This window comes from Mesoplodon mirus, assembly GCF_964341445.2.
Source record: "Mesoplodon mirus genome assembly, chromosome: X".
NCBI classification, from domain to species: Eukaryota; Metazoa; Chordata; class Mammalia; order Artiodactyla; family Ziphiidae; genus Mesoplodon; species Mesoplodon mirus.
The window spans coordinates 52114865-52128180 of record NC_138981.1 but is presented as its reverse complement, the minus strand read 5'-3'; the positions used below and the strand labels follow the sequence as shown (position 1 = coordinate 52128180).

At 40.6% G+C, this 13316-nt stretch overlaps 1 protein-coding gene across 8 annotated transcripts in view; it reads left to right on the top strand.

Annotated features, from left to right (window-relative positions):
- The window catches only part of ARHGEF9 (Cdc42 guanine nucleotide exchange factor 9), a 206966-nt gene that overhangs the window by 150426 nt on the left and 43224 nt on the right, over positions 1–13316 (top strand). For all 8 annotated transcript variants that reach the window (XM_082609866.1, XM_082609865.1, XM_082609869.1 and 5 more), the window contains one exon: positions 11556–11687. In XM_082609866.1, coding sequence (XP_082465992.1) covers positions 11556–11687 — 132 coding nt within the window. The remainder of the gene's footprint in view (positions 1–11555; positions 11688–13316) is intronic.

Sequence of the window (13316 nt, the reverse complement as noted above, 5' to 3'; positions counted from 1 at the left end):
GAGTTTAGGACATTGGTCCACCAGAGACCTCCTAGCTCCACATAATATCAAACAGAGAAAGCTCTCCCAGAGATCTCCATCTCAATGGTAAGACCCAGCTCCACTCAAGGACCAGCAAGCTACAGTGCTTGACAATCTATGCCAAACAACTAGCAAGACAGGAACACAACCCCACCCAAGAGCAAAGAGGCTGCCTAAAATCATGATAAGGTCAAAACACCCCAAAACACACCACTGGACATGGTCCTGCCCACCAAAAGACAAGATCCAGTCTCATCCACCAGAACACAGGCACCAGACCCTTACCAGGAAGCCTAAACAACCCACTGAACCAACCTTAGCCACTGGGCAGAGACAACAAAAACAGTGGGAACTGTGAACCTCCAGCCTGCGAAAAGAAGACCCCAAACACAGTAAGTTAAGCAAAATGAAAAGACAGGAAAAACACAGCAGATGAAGGAGCAAGGTAAAAACCCACCAAACCAAACAAATGAAGAGGAAATAGGCAACCTACCTGAAAAAGAATTCAGCATAATGATAGTAAAGATGATGCAAAATCTTGGAAAAAGAATGGAGAAAATACAAGAAATGTTTAACAAGAACCTAGAAGAACTGAAGAGCAAACAATGATGAGCAACACAATAAATGAAATTAAAAAAAATTCTCTAAAAGGAATCAGTAGCAGAATAACTGAGGCAGAAGAACGGATGAGTGACCTGGAAGGTGAAAGAGTGGAAATAACTACAGCAGAGCAGAATAAAGAATGAAAAGAATTGAGGACAGTCCCAGAGACCTCTGGGACAACGTTACCACACCAACATTCGAATTATAGGGGTCACAGAAGAAGAATAGAAAAAGAACAGGACTAAGAGAATTTTTGAAGAGATTATAGTTGAAAACTTCCCTAATATGGGAAAGGAAATAGTCAATCAAGTCCAGGAAGCACATAGAGTCTAATACAGGATAAATTCAAGGAAAAACCTGCCAACACATATATTAATCAAACTATCAAAAATTAAATGCAGGGAAAAATATTAAAAGCAGCAAGGCAAAAGCAACAAGTAACGTACAAGGGAATCCCCATAAAGTTAACAGCTGATCTTTCAGCAGAAACTCTGCAAGCCAGAAGGGAGTGGCAGGACATATTTAAAGAGATGAAAGGGAAAAACCTACAAGCAAGATTACACAGCAAGGATATCACTCAGATTTGAAGGAGAAATTAGAAACTTTACAGACAAGCAAAACTTAAGATAATTCAGAACCAGCAAACCAGTTTACAACAAATACTGTAGGAAATTCTCTAGGCAGGAAACACAAGAGAAGGGAAAAATATACAATAACAAACCCCAAACAATTGGGAAAATATTATTAGGAACATACATATAGATAACTACCTTAAATGTAAATGCATTAAATGTTCCAAACAAAAGACATAGACTGGCTGAATGGATACAAAAATAAGACCCGTATATACACTGTCTACAAGAGACCTATGTCAGACCTAGGGACCCATACAGACAATAAGTGAGGGGATGGAAAAAAATATTCCATCCAAATGGAAATCAAAAGAAAGTGGGAGTAGCACTTCTCATATCAGACAAAATAGACTTTAAAATAAAGACTATTACAAGAGACAAAGAAGGACACTACATAATGATCAAGGGATCATTCAAAAAAGATGTAACAACTGTAAATATTGATGCACCCAACATAGGAGCACCTCAATACATAAGGCAAATGCTAACAGCCATAAAACCGGAAATCAACAGTAACACAATCATAGTAGGGGACTTTAACACCCCACTTTCACCAATAGACATATCATCCGAAATGAAAATTAATAGGGAAACACAAACTTTAAATGATATACTAAACAAGATGGACTTAACTGATATTTATAGGACATTCCAATGAAAAACAACAGAATACACTTTCTTATCAAGAGCTAATGGAACATTCTCCAGGATAGATCATATCTTGGGTCACAAATCAAGCCATGATAAGTTAAGAAAATTGAAATTGTATCAAGTATCTTTTCCAACCACAATGCTATGAGACTAGATATCAATTACGGGGAAAAAAACCTATAGAAAATGCAAACACATGGAGGCTAAACAATACACTACTAAATAACCAAGAGATCACTGAAGAAATCAAAGATGATATCAAAAAATACCTAGAAACAAAAGACAATGAAAACACAATGACCCAAAACTTTTGGGAGGCAGCAAAAGCAGTTCTAAGAGGGAAGTTTATATCAATACAATCCTACCTCAAGAAACGTCTCAAATAAACAACCTAACCTTCAACATAAAGCAATTAGAGAAAGAAAAACAAACAAACAAAAAAACCCCCAAAGATAGCAGAAGCAAAGACATCATAAAGATCAGGTCAGAAATAAATGAAGAAGAACTGAAGGAAATTATAGCAAATATCAGTAAAACTAAAAGCTGGTTCTTTGAGAAGATAAACAAACTTGATAATCAATTAGCCAGACGCATCAAGAAGAAAAGGTAGATGACTCAGGTCAACAGGATTACAACTGAAAAAGGAGAAGTAAAAACTGACACTGCAGAAATACAAAGGATTATGAGAGATTACTAAAGGGCACTAAATGCCAATAAAATGGACAACCAGGAAGGTATGAAAAATTTCTTAGACAAGTGCAACCTTCTGAGACTGAACCAGGAAGAAATTGAAAATATAAGCAGACTAATCACGAGCACTGAAATTGAGATGGTGATTAAAAATCTTCCAACAAACAAAAGCCCAGGACCAGATTGCTTCACAGGCAAATTCTATCAAACTTTTAGAGAACAGCTAACAGCTATCCTTGTCAAATTCTTCCAAAATATAGCAGATGGAGGAACACTCCCAAAGTCACCCTGATACCAAAACCAGTCAAAGATGTCACAAATTAAAAAAAAAAAAATTCAGGCCAATATCACTGATGAATATATACGCAAAAGTTCTCAACAAAATACTAGCAAACAGAATCCAACAGCACATTAAACAGATCATACACCATGATCAAGTGGGCATCATCCCAGGAATGCAAGGATTCTTCAATACACACAATTCAATCAATGTGATAAACCATATTAAAAATTTGAAGGAGGAAAACCATATGATCATGTCAATAGATGCAGAAAAACCTTTTCACAAAATTCAACACCCATTTATGATAAAAACCTTCCAGAAAGTAGGCATATAGGGAACTAACCTCAACATAATACAGGCCATACATGACAAAACCACAGCCAACGTCATTCTCAATGGTGAAACACTGAAACCATTTCCTGTAAGATCAGAAATATGACAAAGTTTTCCACTCTCACCGCTGTTACTCAGCATAGTTTTGGAAGTTTTAGCCACAGCAATCAGAGGAAAAACAAATAAAAGGAATTCAAATTGGAAAAGAAGAAGTAAAGCTGTCACTGTTTGCAGATGACATGATACTATACATAAAGAATACTAAAGATGCTACCAGAAAACTACAAGAACTAATCAATGAATTTGGTAAAGTAGCAGGATACAAAATTAATGCACAGAAATATTTTGCATTCCTATACACTAATGATGAAAAATCTGAAAGATAAATTGAGGAAACACTCCCACTTACCATAGGATCAAAAATAATAAATACCTAAGAATAAACCTACCTAAGGAGACAGAAGACTTGTATGCAGAAAACTATAAGACACTGATGAAAGAAATTAAAGATGGTACAAATAAATGGAGAGATATATCATGTTCTTGGATTGGAAGAATCAATATTGTGAAAATGACTCTACTACCCAAAGCAATCTACAGGTTCAATGCAATCCCTATGAAACTATCAGTGGCACTTTTCACAGAAGTAGGACAAAAAAATTCTCAATTTGTATGGAAACACAAAGGACCCTGAATAGCCAAAGCAATCTTGAGAAAGAAAAACAGAACTGGAGGAATCAGGCTCCCTGACTTCAGACAATACTACAAAGGTACACTAATCAAGACAGCACAGTACTGGCACAAAAACAGAAATATAGATCAATAGAACAAGATAGAAAGCCAGAGGTAAACCCATGCACCTATGGTCGTCTTATTTTTGATAAAGGAGGCAGGAATATACAGTGGAGAAAAGACAGCCTCTTGAATAAATGGTGCTGGGAAAACTGGACAGCTACATGTAAAAGAATGAAATTACAGCACTCCCTAACACCATACACAAAAATAAACTCCAAATGGATTAAAGACCTAAATGTAAGAGCAGACACTATAAAATTCTAAGAGGAAAACATAGGCAGACCACTCTATGATATAAATCACAGCAAGATCCTTTTTGACCCACCTCCTACAGAAGTGGAAATAAAAATAAACAGATGGGACCTAATGAAACTTAAAAGCTTTTGCACATCAAGGGAAACCATAAATAAGACGAAAAGACAACCCTCAGAATGGGAGAAAATATTTGCCAATGAAGCAACTGACAAAGGATCATTCTCCAAAACTTACAAGGAGCTCATGCAACTCAATATCAAATAAACAAAAAACCCAATCCATGAATGGGCAGAAGACCTAAATAGACATTTTTTGCAAAGAAGATATACAGATTGCCAACAAACATATGAAAGAATGCTCAACATCACTAATCGTTACAGAAATGCAAATCAAAACTACAGTGAGGTATCACCTCACACCAGTCAGAATGACCATCATCAAAAAATCTAGAAACAATAAATGCTGGAGAGGGTGTGGAGAAAAGGGAACCCTCTTGCACTGTTGCTGGGAATGTAAATTGATACAGCCACTATGCAGAAGAGTATGGAGGTTCCTTAAATAGCTAAAAATAGAACTACCTTATGACACAGCAATCCCACTACTGGGCATGTACCCTAAGAAAGCCATAGTTCCAAAATTGTCATGTACCACAATGCTCATTGCAGCTCTATTTACAGTAGCCAGGACATGGAAGCAACCTAAGTTTCCATCAACAGATGAATGGATAAAGAAGCTGTGGTACATATATACAATGGAATATTACTCAGCCATAAGAAGAAACGAAATTGAGTTATTTGTAATGAGGTGGATGGACCTAGAGTCTGTCATACAGAGTGAAGTAAGTCAGAAAGAGAAAAACAAATACCGTACGCTAACACATATGTATGGAAACCAAAAAAAAAGAAGAAAAGTTGTTCTGATGAACCTAGGGACAGGGCAGGAATAAAGACTCAGAGGTAGAAAATGGACTGAGGACACAGGGAGGGGGACGGGTAAGCTGGGACGAAGTGAGAGAGTGGCATTGACATATATACACTACCAAATGTAAAGTAGATAGCTAGTGGGAAGCAACCACATAGCACAGGGAGATCAGCTCGGTGCTTTGTGACCACGTAAAGGGGTCGGATAGGGAGGGTGGGGGCCAGATGCAAGAGGGAGGAGATATGGGGATATATATGTGTGTGTGTGTGTGTGTGTGTGTGTGTGTGTGTGTATATGTATATGTATATGTATATGTATATATATGTGTGTATATATACACATATATGTGTGTATATATATATGTATATGGCTAATTCACTTTATTATAGAGCAGAAAATAACACACCATTGTAAAGGAATTATACTCCAATAAATATGTTTAAAAATAATAAATTAAATTTAAAAAAACAAGAATCATAGAAGAAGCCTTCACAACTTAATCTCCCTTGAAAAGGAATTAAGAAAGAATTAAGAAAAAGGAATTAAGAATAGAAGAAACTTTCACAACTTAATCTCCCTTGAAAAGGAATTAAAAGGAGGGTGGAGATTTAGTAGCACACCAGCAATTGGTGCCTACTCAATAAATAAGGGCATTTTGCTAGACAGCAGGAGATCTTGTATTATATCCACACCTGACTGGCCCTCAGCTTATTCAATGAATGTTTTGGATTTATTTGCCCACCTCCAGTTTCCATCCTTGCTCCCTGCCAGCCTATGTGTACTAGAGTTCATGGAGTCCCCCGTGCTCTGCCCTACCCCCTAGGGCTTCTAAATAATCAGTGGATGAGTGAAAGTATCACCTGTACCTCTAAATAATAATAAGTACCTTCAGTCAGCTTAGGGGAGCATCAGGAAGAAGAACCTGTTTTCACAAATTGCAGTTTCTAGGAAATTTCTGATTTCTCTGATGCTGATGTTTGGTTATGCTATCACTTTCCTACCCTTCCCATGCATTAGATCCACTTGAAGGGAAGGGGAAGGTACATATCCCTGACAGCTTTTTTTTTCCATTCTTTAATTGTTCTTTATTTTTTATTTTATTTTTGCAAGATTTTTAAACAAATTTATTGGAGTATAATTGATTTACAATGGTGTGTTAGTTTCTGTGTATAACAAAGTGAATCAGCTCTATTAATACGTATATCCACATATCGCCACCCTCTTGTGCCTCCCTACCACCCTCTCTATCCCCCCCTTCTAGGTGGTCACGCAACACCGAGCTGATCTCCCTGTGTGATGCAGCTGCTTCCCACTAGCTATCTATTTTACGTTTGGTAGTGTATATATGTTAGTGCTACTGTCTCACTTTGTCCCAGCTTACTCTTCCCCCTCCCTATCTCCTCAAGTCCATTTTCTACATCTGCTTCTGTATTCCTGTCCTGCCCGTAGGTTCATCAGAACCATTTTGGTTTTTTTTTTTAGATTCCATATATATGTGTTAGCATATGGTATTTATTTTTCTTTTTCTGACTTACTTCACTCTGTATGACAGACTCTAGCTCCATCCACCTCACTATAAATAACTCAATTTTATTTCTTCTTATGGCTGAGTAATATTGCATTGTATATATGTGCCACATCTTCTTCATCCATCCTTCATCTGTCAGTGGACACTTAGGTTGCTTCCATGTCTTGGCTACTGTAAATAGTGCTGCAATGAACATTGTGCTACATGACTCTTTTGGAATTATGGTTTTCTCAGGGTATATGCCCAGTAGGAGGATTGCTGTGTCATATAGTAGTTCTATTTTTAGTTTTTTTAAGGAACCTCCATACTGTTCTCCATAGTGGCTGTACCAATTCACATTCCCACCAACAGTGCAAGAGGGTTCCCTTTACTCCACACCCTCTCCAGGATTTATTGTTTCTAGATTTTTTGATGATGGCCATTCTGACTGGTGTGAGTTGATACCTCATTGTAGTTTTGATTTCCATTTCTGTAATGATTGGTGACGTTGAGTATTCTTTCATGTGTTTGTTGGCAATCTGTATATCTTCTTTGGAGAAATGTCTCTTTAGGTCTTCTGCCCATTTTTGATTGGGTTGTTTTTTTTTTTGATATTGAGTTTCATGAGCTGCTTGTAAGTTTTGGAGAGTGATTCTTTGTCAGTTGCTTCATTGGCAAATATTTTCTCCCATTCTAAGAGTTGTCTTTTCGTCTTGTTTATGGTATCCTTTGATGTGCAAAAGCTTTTAAGTTTCATTAGGTCCCATTTGTTTATTTTTGTTTTTATTTCCATTTCTGTAGGAGGTGGGTCAAAAAGGATCCTGCTGTGATTTATGTCATAGAATGTTCTGCCTATGTTTTCCTCTAAGAGTTTTATAGTTTCTGGCCTTACATTTAGGTCTTTAATCCATTTTGAGTTTATTTTTGTATATGGTGTTAGGAATTGTTCTAATTTCATTCTTTTACATGTAGCTGTATCCCTGACAGCTTCTTTTATATCTTTTTTTTTCTGCATATTTTTACCAGGATCCCAAGTTTGAGCTCATATTTGAGAACTTGATTGTGTGTGGTTGTGATTTCCTCCTCATAGCACCCCTCCCCCATAGCCTGGTTGTATAATACTCAATAACGTGTTCCAGTTTACCATTGGACGTTTGAATCCAAAGAATTTGGAGGAAACACAAAAGCCCAACGTGATGGCGGCAGCAAAAACATCTTTTTAAAGCTAAATGGCTTGATGAAGCATACTCTTTGGACCAGGAGATCAAATGTGGAGGGATAGATTTGTTATTTCCCTGCTTTCCTCCTAGCAGGCAGAATTGAATATAAACTCTGAGAAGGATAGCATTTCCCTTGTCCTCTCCCTTGATGTGCTCAGGGCACAACCCCACATCAGATAATCAGCCTATAATTAGAATGAGGTGCTGGGCATTGGGATATTGAAATGAATGAGATGTAGCCTTGACTATCCAGTGAGGGCAAGTATGTTCCAGGCAGAGGAAACAGTGTGAGCAAAATTCTGGAAGAATGGAAGAGAACAGAAGGCATGTGGAGGAGGGGGAGGTGGGAAGAGATTGCACTTGAGGGGTCAAGGCAAAGAACTGTGTAGTGCAGTGGGGCAGAGAGGGCAAAGTCTGTTGCTCTAAACTCTGAGAGGTCCCTCGACCTTACATGAACTTATTTGGTGTTCTCAAGCAGCCATGTGATTTGAGGCAAACAGGAACCTTGGTATTAGCCCCATTGTCTAAATGAGGAAACAGATTGTGATTAAGCTACTTCTGAAGGAAGTGAGTTGGCGGCAGCACTGGGCCCAGAACTGAAGTCTTTGAGGTTCTTACCTTAGAAATTTCCAAGGCAGCTGCTTGTTCCATTAAGGGATCATTATTTTGCTGTGGTTTGATGGTTTAGAGCATGGACTTTTGAGCAACTGTCTCCTGGATTCTGCCACTTTCGGCATATTACTTCTAATTTCTCTGACACTGGTTTGGAGACAACACTACATCCCTTATTGGGTTGTGAGTATTAATAGGAATATGTGGCACAGGATTTAGGGTACACAGTAATAATCAAGGTAATAACTATCACTATATGGAGCTTACAGTGTGATGTGTACTTTTGTAAACACTTTATGTTAACTTATATAATCCTTACAACAGCCAAATGAGGTTGGTAATGTTATTATCATCATTTTAAAGATGAGGAAACTGAGGAACAGAGAAGATGAGTTAACTGACAACAAACACCTTGGTGAGCATAGAGGTGTATTTTTTCAAGGTTTTTTTTTTTCTTCTTGGTAGAGTGGCACCAAGTGGCATTGATGGCAAGTACTTAAAACAGAATTGATAGAATTGGGTTGCTCCTAGCTGGTGCAGTGTGTAGACCAGATGCCCCTGAGTAGTCCTCCTGGTCTGATCATTCTCAGCTTAGCAAGTTGTGCCTTTAAAAATCATCCTGGCCGTCTTTGTATAGCATTGACCCCTTTTATAGCGTTCTTTCACTTTATACATATTCAAAATGGACTGTAGTACATCTTCCTGGCCTGCCTCAAGGTGGGGCATGGCCGACTGGTACCACGTTCAGCTTCCCATCCCTCCAACAGGAAAGCCTTGCATGACCCCCACACTCTTAGGGATTCTTCTCCTAGCACTGGGCCTCCAGAGGTTCTGTGCTAGTATGTGGGCCCCTCAAGGAGGAGTGTTTACCAAAGTTCCAGGGAACCCCTGAGGTGTAGTCTGGAGTCACAATAGTATCTCAGAGCATTCTTTTTTTTAACATCTTTATTGGAGTATAATTGCTTTACAGTGGTGTGTTAGTTTCTGCTTTATAACAAAGTGAATCAGCTATACATATACATATATCCCCATATCTCCTCCCTCTTCCGTCTCCCTCCCACCCTCCCTATCCCACCCCTCTAGGTGGTCAAAAAGCACTGAGCTGATCTCCCTGTGCTATGTGACTGCTTCCCACTAGCTATTTTACATTTGGTAGTCTATATATGTCCATGCCACTCTCTCACTTCATCCCAGCTTACCCTTCCCCCTCCCTGTGTCCTCAAGTTGAGCTTTCTTTTTGTGGTTGTATTATTAGAAAATATTTCCATTGAGCTCCCCTTTTTCTTCCCATCCCTTAGACTGAAAAAAATAATGATATGCTCAAGAATACGATTTCCTGCTACCCTTCTCTTTGGGCCACTGCCCTGCCTAGATTGTTTACCTCTGATTGTTTCTGGGGAGATGCAGGCACCCCCATCTCTAAATTTGACTTGAAGCTTTTCAGTACAAGGCTGAGACCTTAGCATTGGAGTATCAGGGCTAAGACCTTAGAGATCATCCTCACATACCTCATTTAACAGCTGGAAAACTGAGACCCAGAGAGAGGAAGGGACTGACTCTCCAGTGACTTTTTGGCCTAGAGACAGTATAACATAGTGGCAAAAGTGAGCACGCTCTCTGGAGCTGCAGACTTGTGGTTTGATTGTGGATCTTTGGCTAACTAGCTGGGTGACTGTGGCTGATCACTTGACCTCTTTGTACCTCAGACTATAAAGATGACAGCAAGACTATCTACCTCCCAGGGATACTGTGATGCTCAGAAGAGACAGAGTGAAAGTATGTAGCACAATGTCTGATCCCTGTAGGTGCTCAATAAGTACTAATTCTCCTGAGTCAGGGGGCCATTTCTTTTTGTCCCCATGGTTTGCCTTGCATTCCATGAGTTCTGAGCACACCTATATTAGACTCCTTTGCTGACATGTAAGCTCCTCGATAACAGGGCCAAGTCTGGCTTGGCATCTGACATACATCCCCACATATGAGAGTTCCCATAAATAAGAGGCCCTTGGAAACTCTGTAGAATAGAATTAGCTAGGTGTTAGGTGTTTTGGGTGTGTGTGTCTGATTCTACATAGCAAGAAAGATAAGCAAGTTATTCAGGCTTTCTTGATAACAGACCAAGGTGATAAAATTTCCTGTTTAATCAGTAGATTTTAATGAACTGAGAAAGGAAGGAAAAACAAATTTTTAAATAAATTTATTTATTTTTATTTATTTACTTTTGGCTGTGTTGGGTCTTCGTTTCTGTGCTAGGGCTTTCTCTAGTTGCGGTGAGTGTGGGCCACTCTTCATCGTGGTGCGCGGGCCTCTCACTGTCGCGGCCTCTCTCGTTGCGGAGCACAGGCTCCAGACACGCAGGCTCAGTAGTTGTGGCTCACGGGGCCAGTTGCCCCGTGGCATGTGGGATCTTCCCAGACCAGGTCTCGAACCTGTGTCCCCTTCATTGGCAGGCAGATTCTCAACTACTGTGCCACCAGGGAAGCCCGGAAGGAAAAAACAGTTTTAAGAGGGTGAATGGATTCTCTTTCTCTCCTTCAAACATCATCTCCTTCTTGTCCTTCCCTTTCTTATTTTACTTGTCTGGGAAGCAGAGAGGCTTCTAGCACCTGCTCAGGCTTTACTCTTCAGGTACAAGAAAGAGACTAAAAGTCTAGAACTAGGATGAAAGATTGGGGCAGAAAGAGAGATTTAGAGAAAAAGAGAGAGGGAGAATAAGAGAGAGAGAGACAGATAGATAGGCACCTCATGGCAGCTGGTGCCTCTAGGGACAGAGAGCAACTGGCAAAGAAGGACTATAGCAGTACTGGGTAGTGGGGCTCATTTGGCCTCAGGGTAAACAAGAGTATGGGTCTTTATAGCTCATGGAGCCTTTCAGGGATTCCCAGAGGTCCTTCCCTCCATCCTTTCTTCCTCACCAGGCCCTTTCTGTCCTCCTCCTGTCCCAGCCTATGCCCAGCTCTAGGTGCCTCCAGGCAAGTGAAGGGGCCATCCCTCCTGCCTGGCTGCCTCTCACTATCACATGTCCTTCCCAGGGCGAGGACATCCTAGACAGGAGCTCGGAGCTGATCTACACTGGGGAGATGGCGTGGATCTACCAGCCCTACGGCCGCAACCAGCAACGGGTCTTCTTCCTGTTTGACCACCAGATGGTCCTCTGCAAGAAGGTAATCCCACCCCTTTCTTCCCAGAGGGAGATGGGCACCCCAGGGGGCACTAGACCCTTCCTCTCCATCATCCCCGGTTCCCAACAAAGTGGGCTAACCCTGCTGGACAAAAACAAGACAAGATATTGGCAGCAAATCCATATCAGGATCACTGGTATGGCGTGAATATCACAAGCAGGGCTGGCTTATGGTCAGTGAAATTCTGAAATTGGTAAAGTTTGTGTTGGTATCTTTTATACACTTTTCCCTCCTGCCCTTCATGGCGATCTTTCTCACTCTTTTCGACCCAGAGCTGATAGCCTGCTGATTTGCACCAGTTGCGAAAAATATTGAAATATTTCTATCCCAGTTGGTGAATAAGAGGCTTCCCTGAGCACCTCCCCCCATTTCTACTCTAATGGCTTTGACCATCTGGCCCCTTATTGCCCTAGGAACCAACAAGGGACCTCCTACTTTACTCTTACAGGTAAGGTACCTTACCTTTGTGATACAGGAATTTTCCCTGTTCCCCTCCCCATTTCCTATACAAGTTGTGTCACATCCCTATAACTCTCAACTGTGCTCTTCTTTACACTCCCTTCTCTGTAATCCATTTGAGAAAAGGTCTTGCTCTTGTGATTAACTCAGCATGAGTGTTTGTTTCTTGGTATCTTCTCCTTGGCAGGTAGGAGGATGGCATATGTTCTCAGCCTGATTCCTCCTGATGGGATACTGTTTCCTCCACCTCCTCCCTTAGGATAGGGGGCTCAGATCACTTTTAGCTCCAGGGACTGACTGGGAAGAATTTGGGACCAGGGAAAGTAAAAGAGGAGGTGAAAACCAAAGAATGCTTAAAGTGACTTTTTATTTATTTATTTATTTATTTATTTTTTTTACGGTACGCGGGCCTCTCACTGTCGTGGCCTCTACCATTGCGGAGCACAGGCTCCGGACACGCAGGCTCAGCGGCCATGGCTCATGGGCCCAGCCACTCCGCAGCATGTGGGATCTTCCTGGACCGGGGTACAAACCCCCATCCCCCACATCTGCAGGCGGACTCCCAACCACTGCGCCACCAGGGAAGCCCTAAAGTGACTTTTTAAATTCACCATCCTACCCTTGGCTCTTTCCCGATAATCCAGTCCCTTTGTTCTCTTCCTCATCAAGTAGCAAATACCTCTGAAAGGGAATACTAAATCATGAAGCACCAGGTTAAACACTGTCATCTTTCCCAGACTGGAACAGGAACCACACATTTGTTTTTAAGCCCCCTGTTCTCTGTGTATACCACATCTTGCATTAAATCTCTGGCTATTTGCCTTTGACAGTGGATTGAGGAAACAAATTGAGTTTCAATTCAAACTGCCTCAATGTTTGGGAATAAGCTTTAAGTGCCAGCTCTGGAACTGATAGCTGGCTAGTTAATGGAGAAAATTTCTGCCTTTGTCTGGACCTGGCCCTGGAAGAGAGAACATTTAGGAATCTGGAACTTGGCCAAACACCCAGCCCTCTTATTATCTACCCCCACCTCTTCCTTAGACATTCGTCAAATCAGGAGGCAGGATTTTTTGGGGTTAACTTACGTAGCCAAGGAAATTCTCAGCATATCAGTCATGTCACCAATAGGCATGTGCTCATTCTTCCCACTGA